At 34.9% G+C, this 13,503-nt stretch overlaps 1 protein-coding gene across 3 annotated transcripts in view; it reads right to left on the bottom strand.

Annotated features, from left to right (window-relative positions):
- Window positions 1-2,019: 2,019 nt before the first annotated feature.
- The window catches only part of VPS50 (VPS50 subunit of EARP/GARPII complex), a 119,895-nt gene continuing 108,411 nt past the window's right edge, over window positions 2,020-13,503 (bottom strand). For all 3 annotated transcript variants that reach the window (XM_033194767.1, XM_033194769.1, XM_033194768.1), the window contains 4 exons: window positions 12,336-12,494; window positions 8,284-8,405; window positions 5,985-6,174; window positions 2,020-3,734 (listed from right to left, as the gene is read on the bottom strand). In XM_033194767.1, coding sequence (XP_033050658.1) covers window positions 3,615-3,734; window positions 5,985-6,174; window positions 8,284-8,405; window positions 12,336-12,494 — 591 coding nt within the window. In that variant the 3' untranslated portion in view covers window positions 2,020-3,614. The remainder of the gene's footprint in view (window positions 3,735-5,984; window positions 6,175-8,283; window positions 8,406-12,335; window positions 12,495-13,503) is intronic.

Here is a 13,503-nt window from a genome sequence, read left to right as displayed (position 1 = left end):
GTGTCAAAATGGAAACCCTGACTACAAAGTCTTTTCTTTTTGGGTGAAGATTAGCATGCTTGTTATTTGGTGTAGCTGGATTAAAATGCCCACACTGTGGAAATGCCTTTCCTTTAAAGCAGAAATCCTTTTGGGACCTAGGATTGGGAAGGAACAGAGTAAAACAAAAACTACTGATGAAGAAAATCCCTTCCCTGGATGGAAAGGCTCAGCTCGGTGAGAAAAACTACCTGCAGGGCAAATTTGGAAATCTTCAGCAGGGCCAAGTCATCTCAGTCTTGGGATCAAAAAGTGATGTCTAAATTAACTTATAAAAATGGTTCTTTATCAAAAACAGACCAAAAAGAGTTCTATATTAATCGTATTAATAAAGGACTAAAATTCCAGAGGGATACTTCTAAGTGAAGGAGAATATTTAGCTGTGGTTTTGTTTTCATATTGAAAAAAATGATCTAGGCATACTTAGCAATATTCAAAAAGGATATGTCAATCAAGAAAAGCATATCAAAGCAAATGGATTATTTTTCTCCATTCATTTTGAAATAGCTAACAGTTCTCTTGTATAAATCTGACACAGTTTTGTCCTTGTGAGAGCTGTGCTGCTTAAACTTTTTCATGGCCTTTACAAATCTGTGATGATAGGAATTGAGCAAATATTTTCCACAATAAGAAAAAATCTGCAGAAAGCTGCACCAGACTTAACATTTACAAAGATTATACCAGAGTATTAATAATACTCTTGTCATTAATCATTGTCAGAAGCCAAGTATCATTTTGTTAACCACTTATCTGAATCAAAATTATTCCAAAAGACAAATATATATATATATATTATATATATATATATATATATATGGAAATCCCCCCCACCTTGTACTTCTGTATGCTTTGAGTACAACTTATATTCATCAATTCATCTTCAGATCTGATTTTTTATTACAAAAGACAACTATGCTTATAAGGTGAATTGAATTACAAGCCTTTTACTACTTTTCGGTGAGTAAAGAAAAAGGTATTTAATATAACAAAGTTTCACTTTAGCACTCAGCTAAACAGACATTTTGAAAAGAAATTTTATTTGAAGATATGATAAAATACCATATGGCCCTGGTTTCAAGAGAAATTCATTTCATAAGTTGTGTAAATGAGTTTATTAGTTAAAGTGAACTTACAAGATCTCTGTTGGTTTTATAAACCAAAGCAAACTAGTTCATTTGAATTGCTATGTGCCCCTCTAGCATTTTTAAATGCAAGACAATGTATTTGTAGAAAGAATCATTCTTTCTCAGGGCATGCTAATTTACCATGCTCCCATGGTAAATTCTACAGGACACTTTCATGGAAAATATCAAAGTCAAGGAAAGTTTAGACTCAAAAAGAATAAATTTTTGGTAATGATAGTAGTTTTTGGAACATGTATAATTCCATTTACGTTCTCAGCTTTTCAATTCTATTTATCTTAAAATTAGTTTCACAAAATGTTACATGGTTATAATTCAATATTACTGTATAAAGTATTTGAGAAATGTCTGGTAACTCTCTTGTGATTAGGTAATTTCATGACTGAAATCTCCTGTTACTGTTTTGATGCTAGCTAGCACTTATTAAGCCACCTTTTAATGCAAAAAAAAAAAAAAAAACCAAAAACCAAAGAAACCTTTTTCAAAAGCATTAAAAATATTCACCATTTCATTTGAAGATGGAGAGAGCAAAGTAAGGGTAGCTTAAAAGGTCTGTCAGATTGCATGGTTGAGTCCCTAACAAGGTAAGTAATTCTTTTGTATCAATTCCTATTACCTTGGAAAACACTGGACTGTACCAGGCAGGTAATTACTGTTCATATTATCTAGGGCCAATTAAAGTAGAAATTAAAGGAAGCCAACTATAAAATCCACGTAGAAAAGACAAATAAGCAGCTCCTCATCAATTGAAAATTTAAAAAGATTGATTAGCTCTTTATGTGCCCAGCTAAATATGCCATTTAAACTCAAGGACCCAGCTTATCTCATGTTTGTTTTCTTCAAGTGGCTGCACATAAATAATGGCTACAGGCAGAATCTACTTCACGAGTACATAATCTAGCCACAAGCAAATCGCAATGGCACCAAACTCATACCTTTTTACAAGAGGAAAGTTTTAAACTGACAGTAAATGAACTGTGAAGTGAGAGGATGAAAACAGCATACAGACACACACAAGCATATTCTGAAAGTGCTTCACATTACACTGTGCACTTACAGACATCGCAGGGACTGATGGACACAGAGTAGCAATTGTTTCCTTATCACCTCCATGCTTGATCACATGCCATCCTGTGCCATCCATTTTATCACCTTAGGTCCCAGAAGACTCACAAGACCCAAGGCCTGTTTCTCACATGATTCCTTTGGATTCTGTCAGCTGTTGATGTTACAGGTCATGCATGGCAATCATTGGACCAACGCCACACAAGTTTAGATGTCTTCCACTCCCCAGTCAGAAAGAACACACACAAAATTCCTTATCAGATAGTTGGTAAGAGTACATGGAAAATGGATTTTCTTGTCACATATATTAGGAGAAGATCCCTGGCTTCAGGGCAAAGTTTAGAGGAACAACACATACTTACTGAAGACTAAGTGGATTCCAGAGTTCATCATTGGCTAGACTGATATTATTTTACATTTGTGTTACAAAAGGCAGATATTTAATTAAGAGTGAACATATGACCATACATTTACGCGTGACTAGCAGACAACTGTTTCCTGAGTCAGTTGACCTGGGTTTTACTGTGTCCTAGGACAAAATGTGAATTTAAAGAGACCAAAACTTTCAACAAAAAAACCCATATGTTTATAACGAAAGATAAAAGAAAATCTCATAATCATGATTCTGTATGCTACTCAGGCATTGAAAAGGTACACTCAATGAAATTGCTTTTCACCATTGGTTTCAGGATACAAAACAATTAAAATTAGAACATGCTAATAAAAGTTGTTCATGACATCTGCATGCCACACAAAAAATCAAAATGTAGTCTCAATAGGCTGATCATACTAGAGTATATTTATTACATTTCATCATTTATGATCACTTTGTTATAACTAAATTAACCCTGACATAAACTTTGACATTTTAAAAACAGAGAACATACTGATTTTTCAACTATGTTACTTACATGTGTTTTTTAATTCTCATGCAGTGCTCATAATTACGAGATACTACACATTCACCCTCACATTATGCTTAGTAAGAACCAAGCTCAGGGGGTAGAAAAATGCCAACTTCATTCTCCATAAACTTCCCATACATATATTAAGCCACTGTTCTTCTAATTATATACTTATGGTACATTCTTCTGTAAAATGGATAACTGTAGTCACATAACCATTGTTATGACAAGGCAACAATATCATTTCAGATTACAACAAATGAGACCAAAAGTTGAAGAGACCACAGCATATAAAAGTCATGAGAACACCACACACATTTCAATGCTTTTCACTTTCCAGTCGAAAAAAACATGCACAAAGTTTTTTTAGCAGATAGTTGTCAGAAGTGCATTAAAAAACTGGCTTTCAGGTCATATATGTTGAGTGAGGATCAATGCCATTGAGGAAAAAGAGCAGTGTTCATTATCTTTTAGGTCTGTCTATATCATCTATAGCTGCTAGAAGTTTTTGTCTTGCTTTCTTATTGATATGGGATCCCAGGCAAACATTCACCAGATTGGTCAGCTGCTTCGTTGAATATTCCTGCTCAAAGAAGAAATATTCAAATTTAGTACCCTAAAAGGAATGTATCTGATCGGTGCAACAAAAGAATAGGCGGATATTCAGGTGCAGTGGATAGTTACTGAGCATTATAAACCAGTGAAGAACAGTGGAAATTACAGTTGGCAAATGAAAGGCAAATTGTTTACTGAGCTGTAATAGGAGGAAATAAGAATACTATAGTACACATTTCAAATAGTAAGCACTAGAATCTGTTTTAATATGGCAAAGTAATCTGACATGCATATGCTTGTTACTACTTTGATGATCACACACTTTACACTTGTTTCTGTGATAGTCTTTGTTATTGAGTCATCAAAATACATTGACATTTCAAATTTTTTAAATGCTACTGATGAAGTATTTTTCTGGTCCTCTACCTTTTGTAAACACTTTAGTTAAAAAAAAAATCTCCAACAACAGAACAACAACTCTTCTAAGATACAACAAATGAATAAGGTAATAAGGATCACAAAGTTAGGGGAGCTGCAAATAAAATTAAGACTACAAGTATCTTTTGCAATCCAAATCCATCTGGTTCCTGAATTTCAGATATTGAATTGCCAGGATGAGAATAAACAGGGATTCATCAGAAATTTCTGCAGACTGATTTGGTACTGGAGGTTGAATAGCAAGAGTTCAGATAGGTAAAGATAGCTGTGTACTATTATCTAATAAGAAAAGAAAATGTGTCTTTATTGAAGGTAACCACTAAATATAGTACAGTTTCGAAATAGGAGAAAGAATTGATTTTAAAAACTTAGCAAACTGCTCAGTTTGTGTATCTGATCTCTGAGAGCACCTGTCCCCACCTGGTAAGTAATCTCATTTAACCACTCAGCACTCAGTGAGAATCCATTGTCAGTAATTACTGGACTCAACATTTTGGGGAGTTTCCTTCAAAGACAGAAAAGGGTGTCCCTGCTGCTGCTGGGGAAATGTCACTGAATTACAAATATCAATCAGTTAAAGCTCTTTCAAAGTACTAAGCTGAAAAGAAAAAATCAGTCCACTATATTAAAAGAGCAAATCCAAAAAATGGCATCATTCTTGCATCAAAGAATGTGTATTTAGAGCTGTGCCTTTTCTCCTCAGCTACTTTGTACTCTTTCCCAAAACCCTTTCCTCAGTACCAACCCAGAAGTGTTTACAGCTTACTTTACTAAATGGATTCTAGCAACATTCAGCAGTCCATCTGTATCTAGGTTTAACATTTTGGTTCTCAAATGTCAGTGGGGCTAAACGTGGTGAAGTTTTTCTCAATCTGGCTTACTGGCCAAACTCATTAAAAATAACACATACATTCCTACTTTGCTTCTAAAGATACAAAACCAACTAAGAGTGGGGACATTCACATAAGATTCAGGCCAATGTGAACGTTCTAGGCTAATGGTCATTTTATCTCTTTACAGTGTTAAGGCCAGAAAGGATGAGTCTGAGCAGGTATATACAAATAATTATCTTCTTACCCAAATGAAATAAAACTTGACTTAGCTTTTACGTATGACATTCATAGGTTAAGAAAATGTGAACCCTAGAGTTATCAAAGTAATGAGGATTTGGTGATGATTTTAACACATGCCATATACAGAAAAGCTTCCCATACCAAGCACACTGAGTTGAACTGTGTCAAAAATTCGGCATCCTACGTAACAATAGTATTTTTCTTTATCTATATAGTCATACAAAAGAAAAATAATCAAATCTATTTTAAAGGTAAAATCTAATGTAAGATGCAAGTTAAGTTTAGCCATTTAAATATTAATGTCTTCAATCATCACTAATACATGTCAGTGTGTACGATGTTACCATTTCATTGTTGAGGAGTACGAGAAGGTTTGTGTGAGGTTTAAGTTACATAATCGATTATGGCTTATGAATCATTTCATTGTTTCTGTACTCAATCTGTCTTAGCATTTATCAACTTCAGCCTTTTCCTATAATACAGTTGCAGGAAAAATTTAGCTAATGTCTTGACTTTGGCTGTATTTCTGGATAATTACAGTAACAGTTCACAAAGGGCTGAAGAAGATTCGATGAGTCAAAGGGTACTGCTTAGATACAGTGCCCTTAGTCTGAAAATGGCAAAGAACTGACCTAAGTAGTTTGTACTAAAAAAGCAAATGTTTCTTTATATTTCACTCTCATGATTTTGAATTAAATAACACACCCAACAAGAACAGCAAGAAGAAAAAGGAATAAAAACTTAATTAACTGTTTTCCATCTCTCACCCTGTGCTCTTTGATCCAGCGTTCCATGTCATTCTCAGTTAGGTAATAGGCTTTAATATAAGTTTCCACAAATTCTTTATCAGGAATGGGTCTAATATCTGTTAGTTTTTCAAGTTTCATTAAAAACTGTTGAAAATCCAATTGCATCAGGGCACGACCCTCATTACTGCACTTCTTGACATTGGCATATCTAAGATGCAAAACAATAAAAAAAAACATTATAGGATAATTAGAAGCAAAAAACTGTCGGGTATTTGAAGTTTTCTCTAACCTATCTTTGGACAGATTCCCCAGAAATGAGAGGGTTATAGGAAACAGAGAACATAAGTCTTCAGTCAGAAAGACTGGGTTGTGTTTGTTCCCTGTCATTTTACCTATGGGGGCCTCAATTTTCTCATCTGCAAAGAGATCCAATGAGTTCAAGGCTCTTTGTTGTGCTACAGACCATAGTTCTCTGTATTCAATTAACATAATCGTCTGTAAGAAAGTGAAACTGATATTCCAGTTAATCTGGCTGACAAGAGTTATTATAAAACTAAGGTTTAAATACTTCAAAGTAATCTTAGTTTTATGAAACTGTTCAATATTGTAAGTATTCAATGCAAAAGAAACAAATGAAATAATTCTCCCATGAACACTCTGAAAACATAAAGAAATGTGTAAGCATGTAAGCATAGAAAGTATATACATACTTTTCATGATAAAAAGTTTATAGACTTATTCTGACATTTTACACTACTGAAACAGTGTGTTTTAAGGTGGACTAGTAATAAAGACAAATGTACTAACCCTAACAATACAACACTTTATTATTCATTAAGTCAGTGTTCCATTTCTTCAATCAATCATACGAAACACAGAAAATTCAACTGTGGGAATGAGGTACTTACCCTAAGGAAAGTTACAAGAAAATAAAAGCTTATTTTATTTAAAATGACCAAGCTTTTTTTAAAAAAAATAAAGAGTATTTTATACAGAAATATTTATTCACATTTCTACTTAATTAAACAAATTTATTTAAAATACTCTTCATTCGTGATTAACACAGCTGTTTTATAATTTATAGCACCGTTGGTTTCAATACAGAGTGCCAAGACTGTTGTCAGCTTGTCACTGTCACCTTCCCACTTTCTAATACATTCTTTTGTATAACAAATGAGAACAAAAGAAAAATCAGACAAATGATAGTGTGAAAATTCAACTGATGTGCAATTCTAGAGCACTGTACAGGGTCTTTGAAATAGCTGTTTGCTTCTCAGGGATATTTCAAATGTACTACTGATCCTTATTTGTATCTTAGATGTTATGGGCAGAGTAAGCATGGTCTCTGAGTAAACAGGAAAATTACTATTAATAGATCTATAACTTCAACACATGAAAGATTTATACAGTTTACAATGATATGATGGTGATTATTATTAATGATGATATAAGGGTTTTGAGGGCTGATTTTGCCATCAGAAATCAGGAGTACAAACAGATGCAGTGGCTCACGTGTAATCCCAGCACTTTGGGAGGCTGAGGTGGGCAGATCAACTTGAGGCCAGGAGATCTAGAACAGCTTGGCCAACATGGTGAAACCCTGTCTCTACTAAAAACACAAAAAATTAGCAGGCATGATGGCACACACCAGTAGTCTTAGCCACTCAGGGGGCTGAGGCACAAGAATTGCTTGAGCCCGAGAGGCGGAGGCTGCAGTGAGCCCAGATTGCACCACTGCACTCCAGCCTGGGCAACAAAACAAGATTGTCTCAAAAAAAAAAAAAAGAAAGAAAGAAAAAAAGAAATCAGGGGTACATATGCCTTTAAAAACTGTGTGAACTTGTTACCTAACCTCTTTAAGCCTCAGTTTTCTGAGACTAGGTTCTCTCATTGATGAAACAGAATCATAGTACCTTGCAAAGAGAGTTTATTTCAGGGTTTGGTGATATAATCCTGAGAAATGTTTGGTTTAGTAAATAACACATAGTTAATGCTCAAAAAATGTTAAGTATAATAATCATCATCATCATAATTTTATTATTAGGTAATAATAACTGTTAGTTTTAACTTTCAGATAACCATTAGATTCTGCATTCCTCACTCATCTACTAGCTGGGTCTATGCCACTAGCAAGAAAAGAAAGCAGAGATAAAGACAGACACAGTGGGGTCTAAGGTTTTTTCTCTAATTATATCCCAAACTTGTCTGCTAGTTATCATTATTTCTACTTATTCTCTCCAACCTTTAATACCATATGTTATTCATATATTACAATTTGTCATTAAAGAAACAAATAATGCTTTCATGAAAAACTTACCCTTCTACAATAGTTCGATTAGCCAATCGTATACAATGTTCCCAAAGTATATTAGATACAGGCAAGGGTATACGAACTCTCTTAGAAACTTCATTTAGCCTCCTGTTAAACTGCTCAAATTCCTAAGAAGACAAATAGTAGCCATTTGTGAATATCATTAAAATGCCACAATGCTCTCCCATAAAAATGGTTTAAATAAAAAAGATTTAAAAAGACTCAGAATCAAACCAAGTAAAATAAAAAAAGATAATGCCAAAGATAATCTGGACTTAGTATGAAGGTCTTAAAAATATATATACACTAGTTTGAATACATTATGTTATAATACAGAGTATACTACATTTTATTGCAAAAGGAGTAAGTGTCATTAACTGATTAAACCATGTTAACAATGTCCAAATGTCTCAAAATTTTCTATGGTTGTCAATACAGATTAATATAGCTGAATGACCTAATTTGGCTTCAAAAATATCTTCAAGAAACCCAGGTTTAAAAACATGGTTTGATATGTGTTCAGTTCAGAATTATTTGTGATTTGTAGCTATACTCCTCAGAGTGCAATCTAATAAATTATCATTTTTCCTAAACATTTTTTAAAAGTAAATACTTATATGGGTTGAGGATGTCTTATCTAAAATGCTTGGGGCCAGAAGCATTTTTGGACTCTGGACTTTTTCCAGTTTTGGAATATTTGCATTATACCTACTGGTTGGGAATCCCAAATCTGAAAATCCCAAACCAGAATTCTGAAATGCCCCAATGACCAATTCCTTTGAGTGTCATGCTGGCACTCAAGAAGTTTTAGATTCTGGATTATTTCAAATATTAGATTTTCAAATTTGGGATGCTCAACTGTATACCAAATGATTAAAAAATCATACTCTATCCGCAAATTGTTAGTACAATGGAAACAATAAAACACAGTTTCTATTACCTACAGAAAAACTGAATATTTTTATTGTCTTTTATGACATGATTGTACTAAAAATATAAATACATATACCTGATTTAGACAACTCCAATAATTAGACAGAAACAGCAGAAGGTCTAGCCTTCAATGAATGTGTTTTTGGTCTCTTTGGACTATTACTATTTAAATATACTCATTTAATATTTAATGAAGTAAATGCTGTTGACTCTTCCCTGGCAATATATTTCAAATATAAGAAGGCTTGGGCCGGAGGCAGTGGCTCACGCCTGTAATCCCAGCACTTTGGGAGGCCAAGGCAGGCGGATCATGAGGTCAGGAGATAGAGACCATCCTGGCTAACACGGTGAAACCCCGTCTCTACCAAAAATACAAAAAATTAGCTAGGCGTGGTGGCGGGTGCCTGTAGTCCCAGCTACTCGGTAGGCTGAGGCAGGAGAATGGCGTGAACCCGGGAGGCGGAGCTTGCAGTGAGCGGAGATCACGCCACTACACTCCAGCCTGGGTGACAGAGCAAGACTCCATCTCAAAAAAAAAAAAAAAAAAGGCTTAAAATCACATTTTTCTTTAGTTACCTGAATAGAGAAGCTACACAATGTTTAACATGACTTACATGTGTTTAACTTTTCTAACAACACATAGGAGAAAAAAAATCTAATCCGATCACCACTCAGGCAATCACATAATGATAACTGTGTTATCCTCTGCTCTTTCGCTTCTTCTTCCTAAATCACAATTTTTTCTTGCTAATTTATTTTTAACAATTAATTGCTTTTAATCATTAAAAAGAAGTGGATTGTCAATTCACGAAATTTATCTTCGAAAAATCAAAACTGTATAAATAATTGCTCTTTGTTGTTTCATTTCATGGATCTAGGAGAGTAGTAGTATTTGTTACTGTATTTATTTATGCATTCCTTAAACTGCTTTGGATTTCAAGAGTCATAATTCAATATTTTTCATCAATATTTTATTTAAAAGATAAAGCTATATGTGTAAAATGCTTTCTGTACAAAATAACATTCTACTTATTGCTAAATTCAATGTTCAAAAATGCTTGTCATAACACGAATCATACAAACATTTCATTTTTCTTATGATTCTATTGGGGCAACATAAGCAAACTGTTTAGACGTAGATGCTTAGACTTAGAAAAGTAACAGAAAGAACAAACGTTATCATAGATAATTAACCTTTATGCTTAAAGAAGGCCTTAAGCTGCTAAAAATTGGGCTAGGTTAATAATCTGAATAACACAAGTTCTTTCTTATAACTGGAATAACAAATAACTGAAAAAAGCAGCCTCCTCATAGTATGTGTATGTGTTGAGCACAGAAGTCTTTTTCTCTTGCACCCCTATAAGGTCCATGGTTAGTATGTTCTATGGTCTGAATGTTGTGTCTTCCCTAAATTCGTATGTTGAAATCCTAATCCCAGGGTGATAGTGTTGGGAGTTGGGGCTTTTAAAAAGTGATTAGGTCATGAGGGCCAAGCTCTCACCAAGGGAATTAACACCCTTATAAATGAGCCCCAGAGAGTTGCCTTGTCTCTTTTACCATGTGAGGGTACAGCAAAGTGACATCTATGAGAAATAAGACCTTCACCATATACCAAATCTGCCTGAGCCTTGATCTTGATCTTGAACTTCCCAGCCTCTAGAACTGTGAGAAATAACTGCTCTGCTTAGAAGCCACCTAGTCTGTGAAACTTTGTTGTAGTATCCTAAAGGACTAAGACAGCATGTCATAAAAAATAGAACCACTTTTTCAAAAACAGAATTGTTAAAAAATTAAAAAAAGGGGGGGTAGTATCATTATTTATAAATCACATTTGTCTTTTACATTCCAAATGAAAATTTGCAATTGAAATCTCCTGGGTGCTCTAGAAACCAAGTGATTTCTTTGATTATCTTTCAAGGTCAATAATCTCTGAATTCCAGAGTGGCAAATATAGAGCGCCCTTGGTGTCACTCCCTGCTAAGATCTCTATGGAAACTCCTAGCAATTGCTTACTGATGTTGGCATGATTAGTCCCGGAGTCTGGAGACAGCCTCACGGTCTTCAATCTAGGCCTCCAAAGGGGACCATAAATTGCTGGGAGTTGGTGACTGAAGAAACTCCATTACCATCTCCATTTTAAATCTATGGCTCTGTTCATTGGTTCTCAGATGTCCTAGGCTCTTATTTGTTGACTTGGTCTAAGCAGGTAAGAATGATTGTGTAAATGAGATTAAAGTAAGGAGGTTAAGAAGGGACATTTTTCTTTTCAGTTACAAAAATGAAAGAAAACAAATTTTTTTCTGAAAGTTACTTTCATTTTCTCAGATACTCTTTCCACACCTTATTTCCTTACTTCCCGCAGGCCTCATCTCCAGTCTCACCTTATCAGGGTCCTTCTCTGAGCATGACAAATACATGGTCTTCCTCTTCCACCCACATCCGATCATTCTCTGTCTCTCTTCAGATGATTTTGGTTTTTTTCACAGCATTATTCATCATCTGACATTATATCTCAATTTATCTGTTTACTGCTATCTCTGCCCTGCCATGTAAATTCCTTGAGGGCACATAAGTTCCCGAATTCACAGCTATACTGCCAGCACTTCTATCAGTGTGTGGCACATGCCAGTTGATCTACAGATATCTATTCATGCATAAATGAAAAAAAAAAAACACAATTCTTTCCAGAAAACGTATACACACAGGTCACTGACTCCAAAGAGGTATTTGTATGACACACTGCAAAAGTAGTGTGATTTTTACTCGGAATAATCAAAGGCATGGTCTCTTGCTAATGAATATTATGCTTAACTACAGAAATAATTACTAATTAAACAGAAATATCTTCTTGTCATTATAGTGATGGCTACTGAGATTACATAACATGAAAGTCAGCCACAACATACAATTCAAAATGGGAAATTAGTGAACAAAGCTAAAAAAGTCTATGATGTATTCTTAGATCTAATAGAAGACAAATTCAGAAAATAAGCCTATTTCAATTCAGGGTCTTTAATGCTAGAAATGTGGTTAACTACAATCTTACTATTTTAGAGCAACTGCAATAAAGGAACACTTCTCTTAGTAGACTGATCTTTAGCAAAGGTGTTTCCCACAACACTTGCCTTTAATAGTGCATCTACATATATGTTGTGCTGTGACATAATTTCTTTTACATCCCATTTCACATTAGCCATGAGGAGCAGCATCTGTTCATAATCAAGGGCTTTACCAGCTACAATCCAGTAAATTGGTTTGCGTAGTTCACTGGCAGTTGAGACTGTCTGAAATAAATTTCACAGAAATGGAAACAATTATTTTCTAAAAGCATCATATTGATAAAGAATACTTGCCCCTGTTTCCAGCATATATCATATCTGAAAATAAAACACTATATATTTGGAGATTTAAATTACGAAAATATTTTAAATATTTGAGTGAAGGCAAAGGCCTTACTCAAAACATAATTTTGAGACATTCAATAAACTTGAAGCCATTGACACCGCAACTGTAAAAGAACTAGAGCTCTTCATGGAGCCTAGCAATTACTACTCAAATTCTTCTACTTCTCTCCATTTCCACTCCCACTACATGATGTCAGGATTCTACCATCTCTCCCCTGCAATACTGTAGCAGCCTTCAAATTAGTTTTCCTGTCTCTAGGACTGCCATCTACAGTTCTTTCTTCACAATGCCCCCAGAAAACTCTTTCTAAAATACAAATCCAGTCATGCCACTCACCTGTTTCAAACCCTCCAGGAGCTTCCATGCCCTCCAAATAAAGTCCAACTTCTGAAGCAGGGTGCTTTATATGCCAGTGGCTCCTGCTGATTGCCCCAGCCATCTTTCTCATTCCCAGACCTCCTCCCTACTCCAACGAGCTTTCCTCAGCTGTTCGCATGCACCATGCTCTTTCTCACGGGTCTTCACATATGCCATTCCCTTTGTCTAGAATCCATTCCTCATTCACCCTACCTTGCTGGTCCAGTTTAAATATTACTTCCTCTAGATAGCCTTTCCAGATGACCTTCTCCCACCCAGAGCCTCTCCTGTCCTCCACTCTGGGTTAAATACCCTCATGGCACTTTCCCCTTACCACAGTACTTATCATGCTTTATTTTAATAGTTTTAACTGGTGCTTTCTCTCTCACTAGTCTAAAAGTTACATGAGGTGCTCAATAGTATGTATTTAATGCAGCAATTCATGAGTGAATAAATGAATACTCTATCTGGCTCTCCTGGGTTTTTCAAGACTGACTTCTAGTTAAACAAACAAACAAACAAATCTAAATA

Source organism: Trachypithecus francoisi, unplaced genomic scaffold (assembly GCF_009764315.1).
Source record: "Trachypithecus francoisi isolate TF-2019V2 unplaced genomic scaffold, Tfra_2.0 Lachesis_group4, whole genome shotgun sequence".
Lineage (NCBI taxonomy): Eukaryota > Metazoa > Chordata > Mammalia > Primates > Cercopithecidae > Trachypithecus > Trachypithecus francoisi.
The sequence above is the reverse complement of the archived record's forward strand: the minus strand, read 5'-3'. Positions and strand labels throughout refer to the sequence as shown.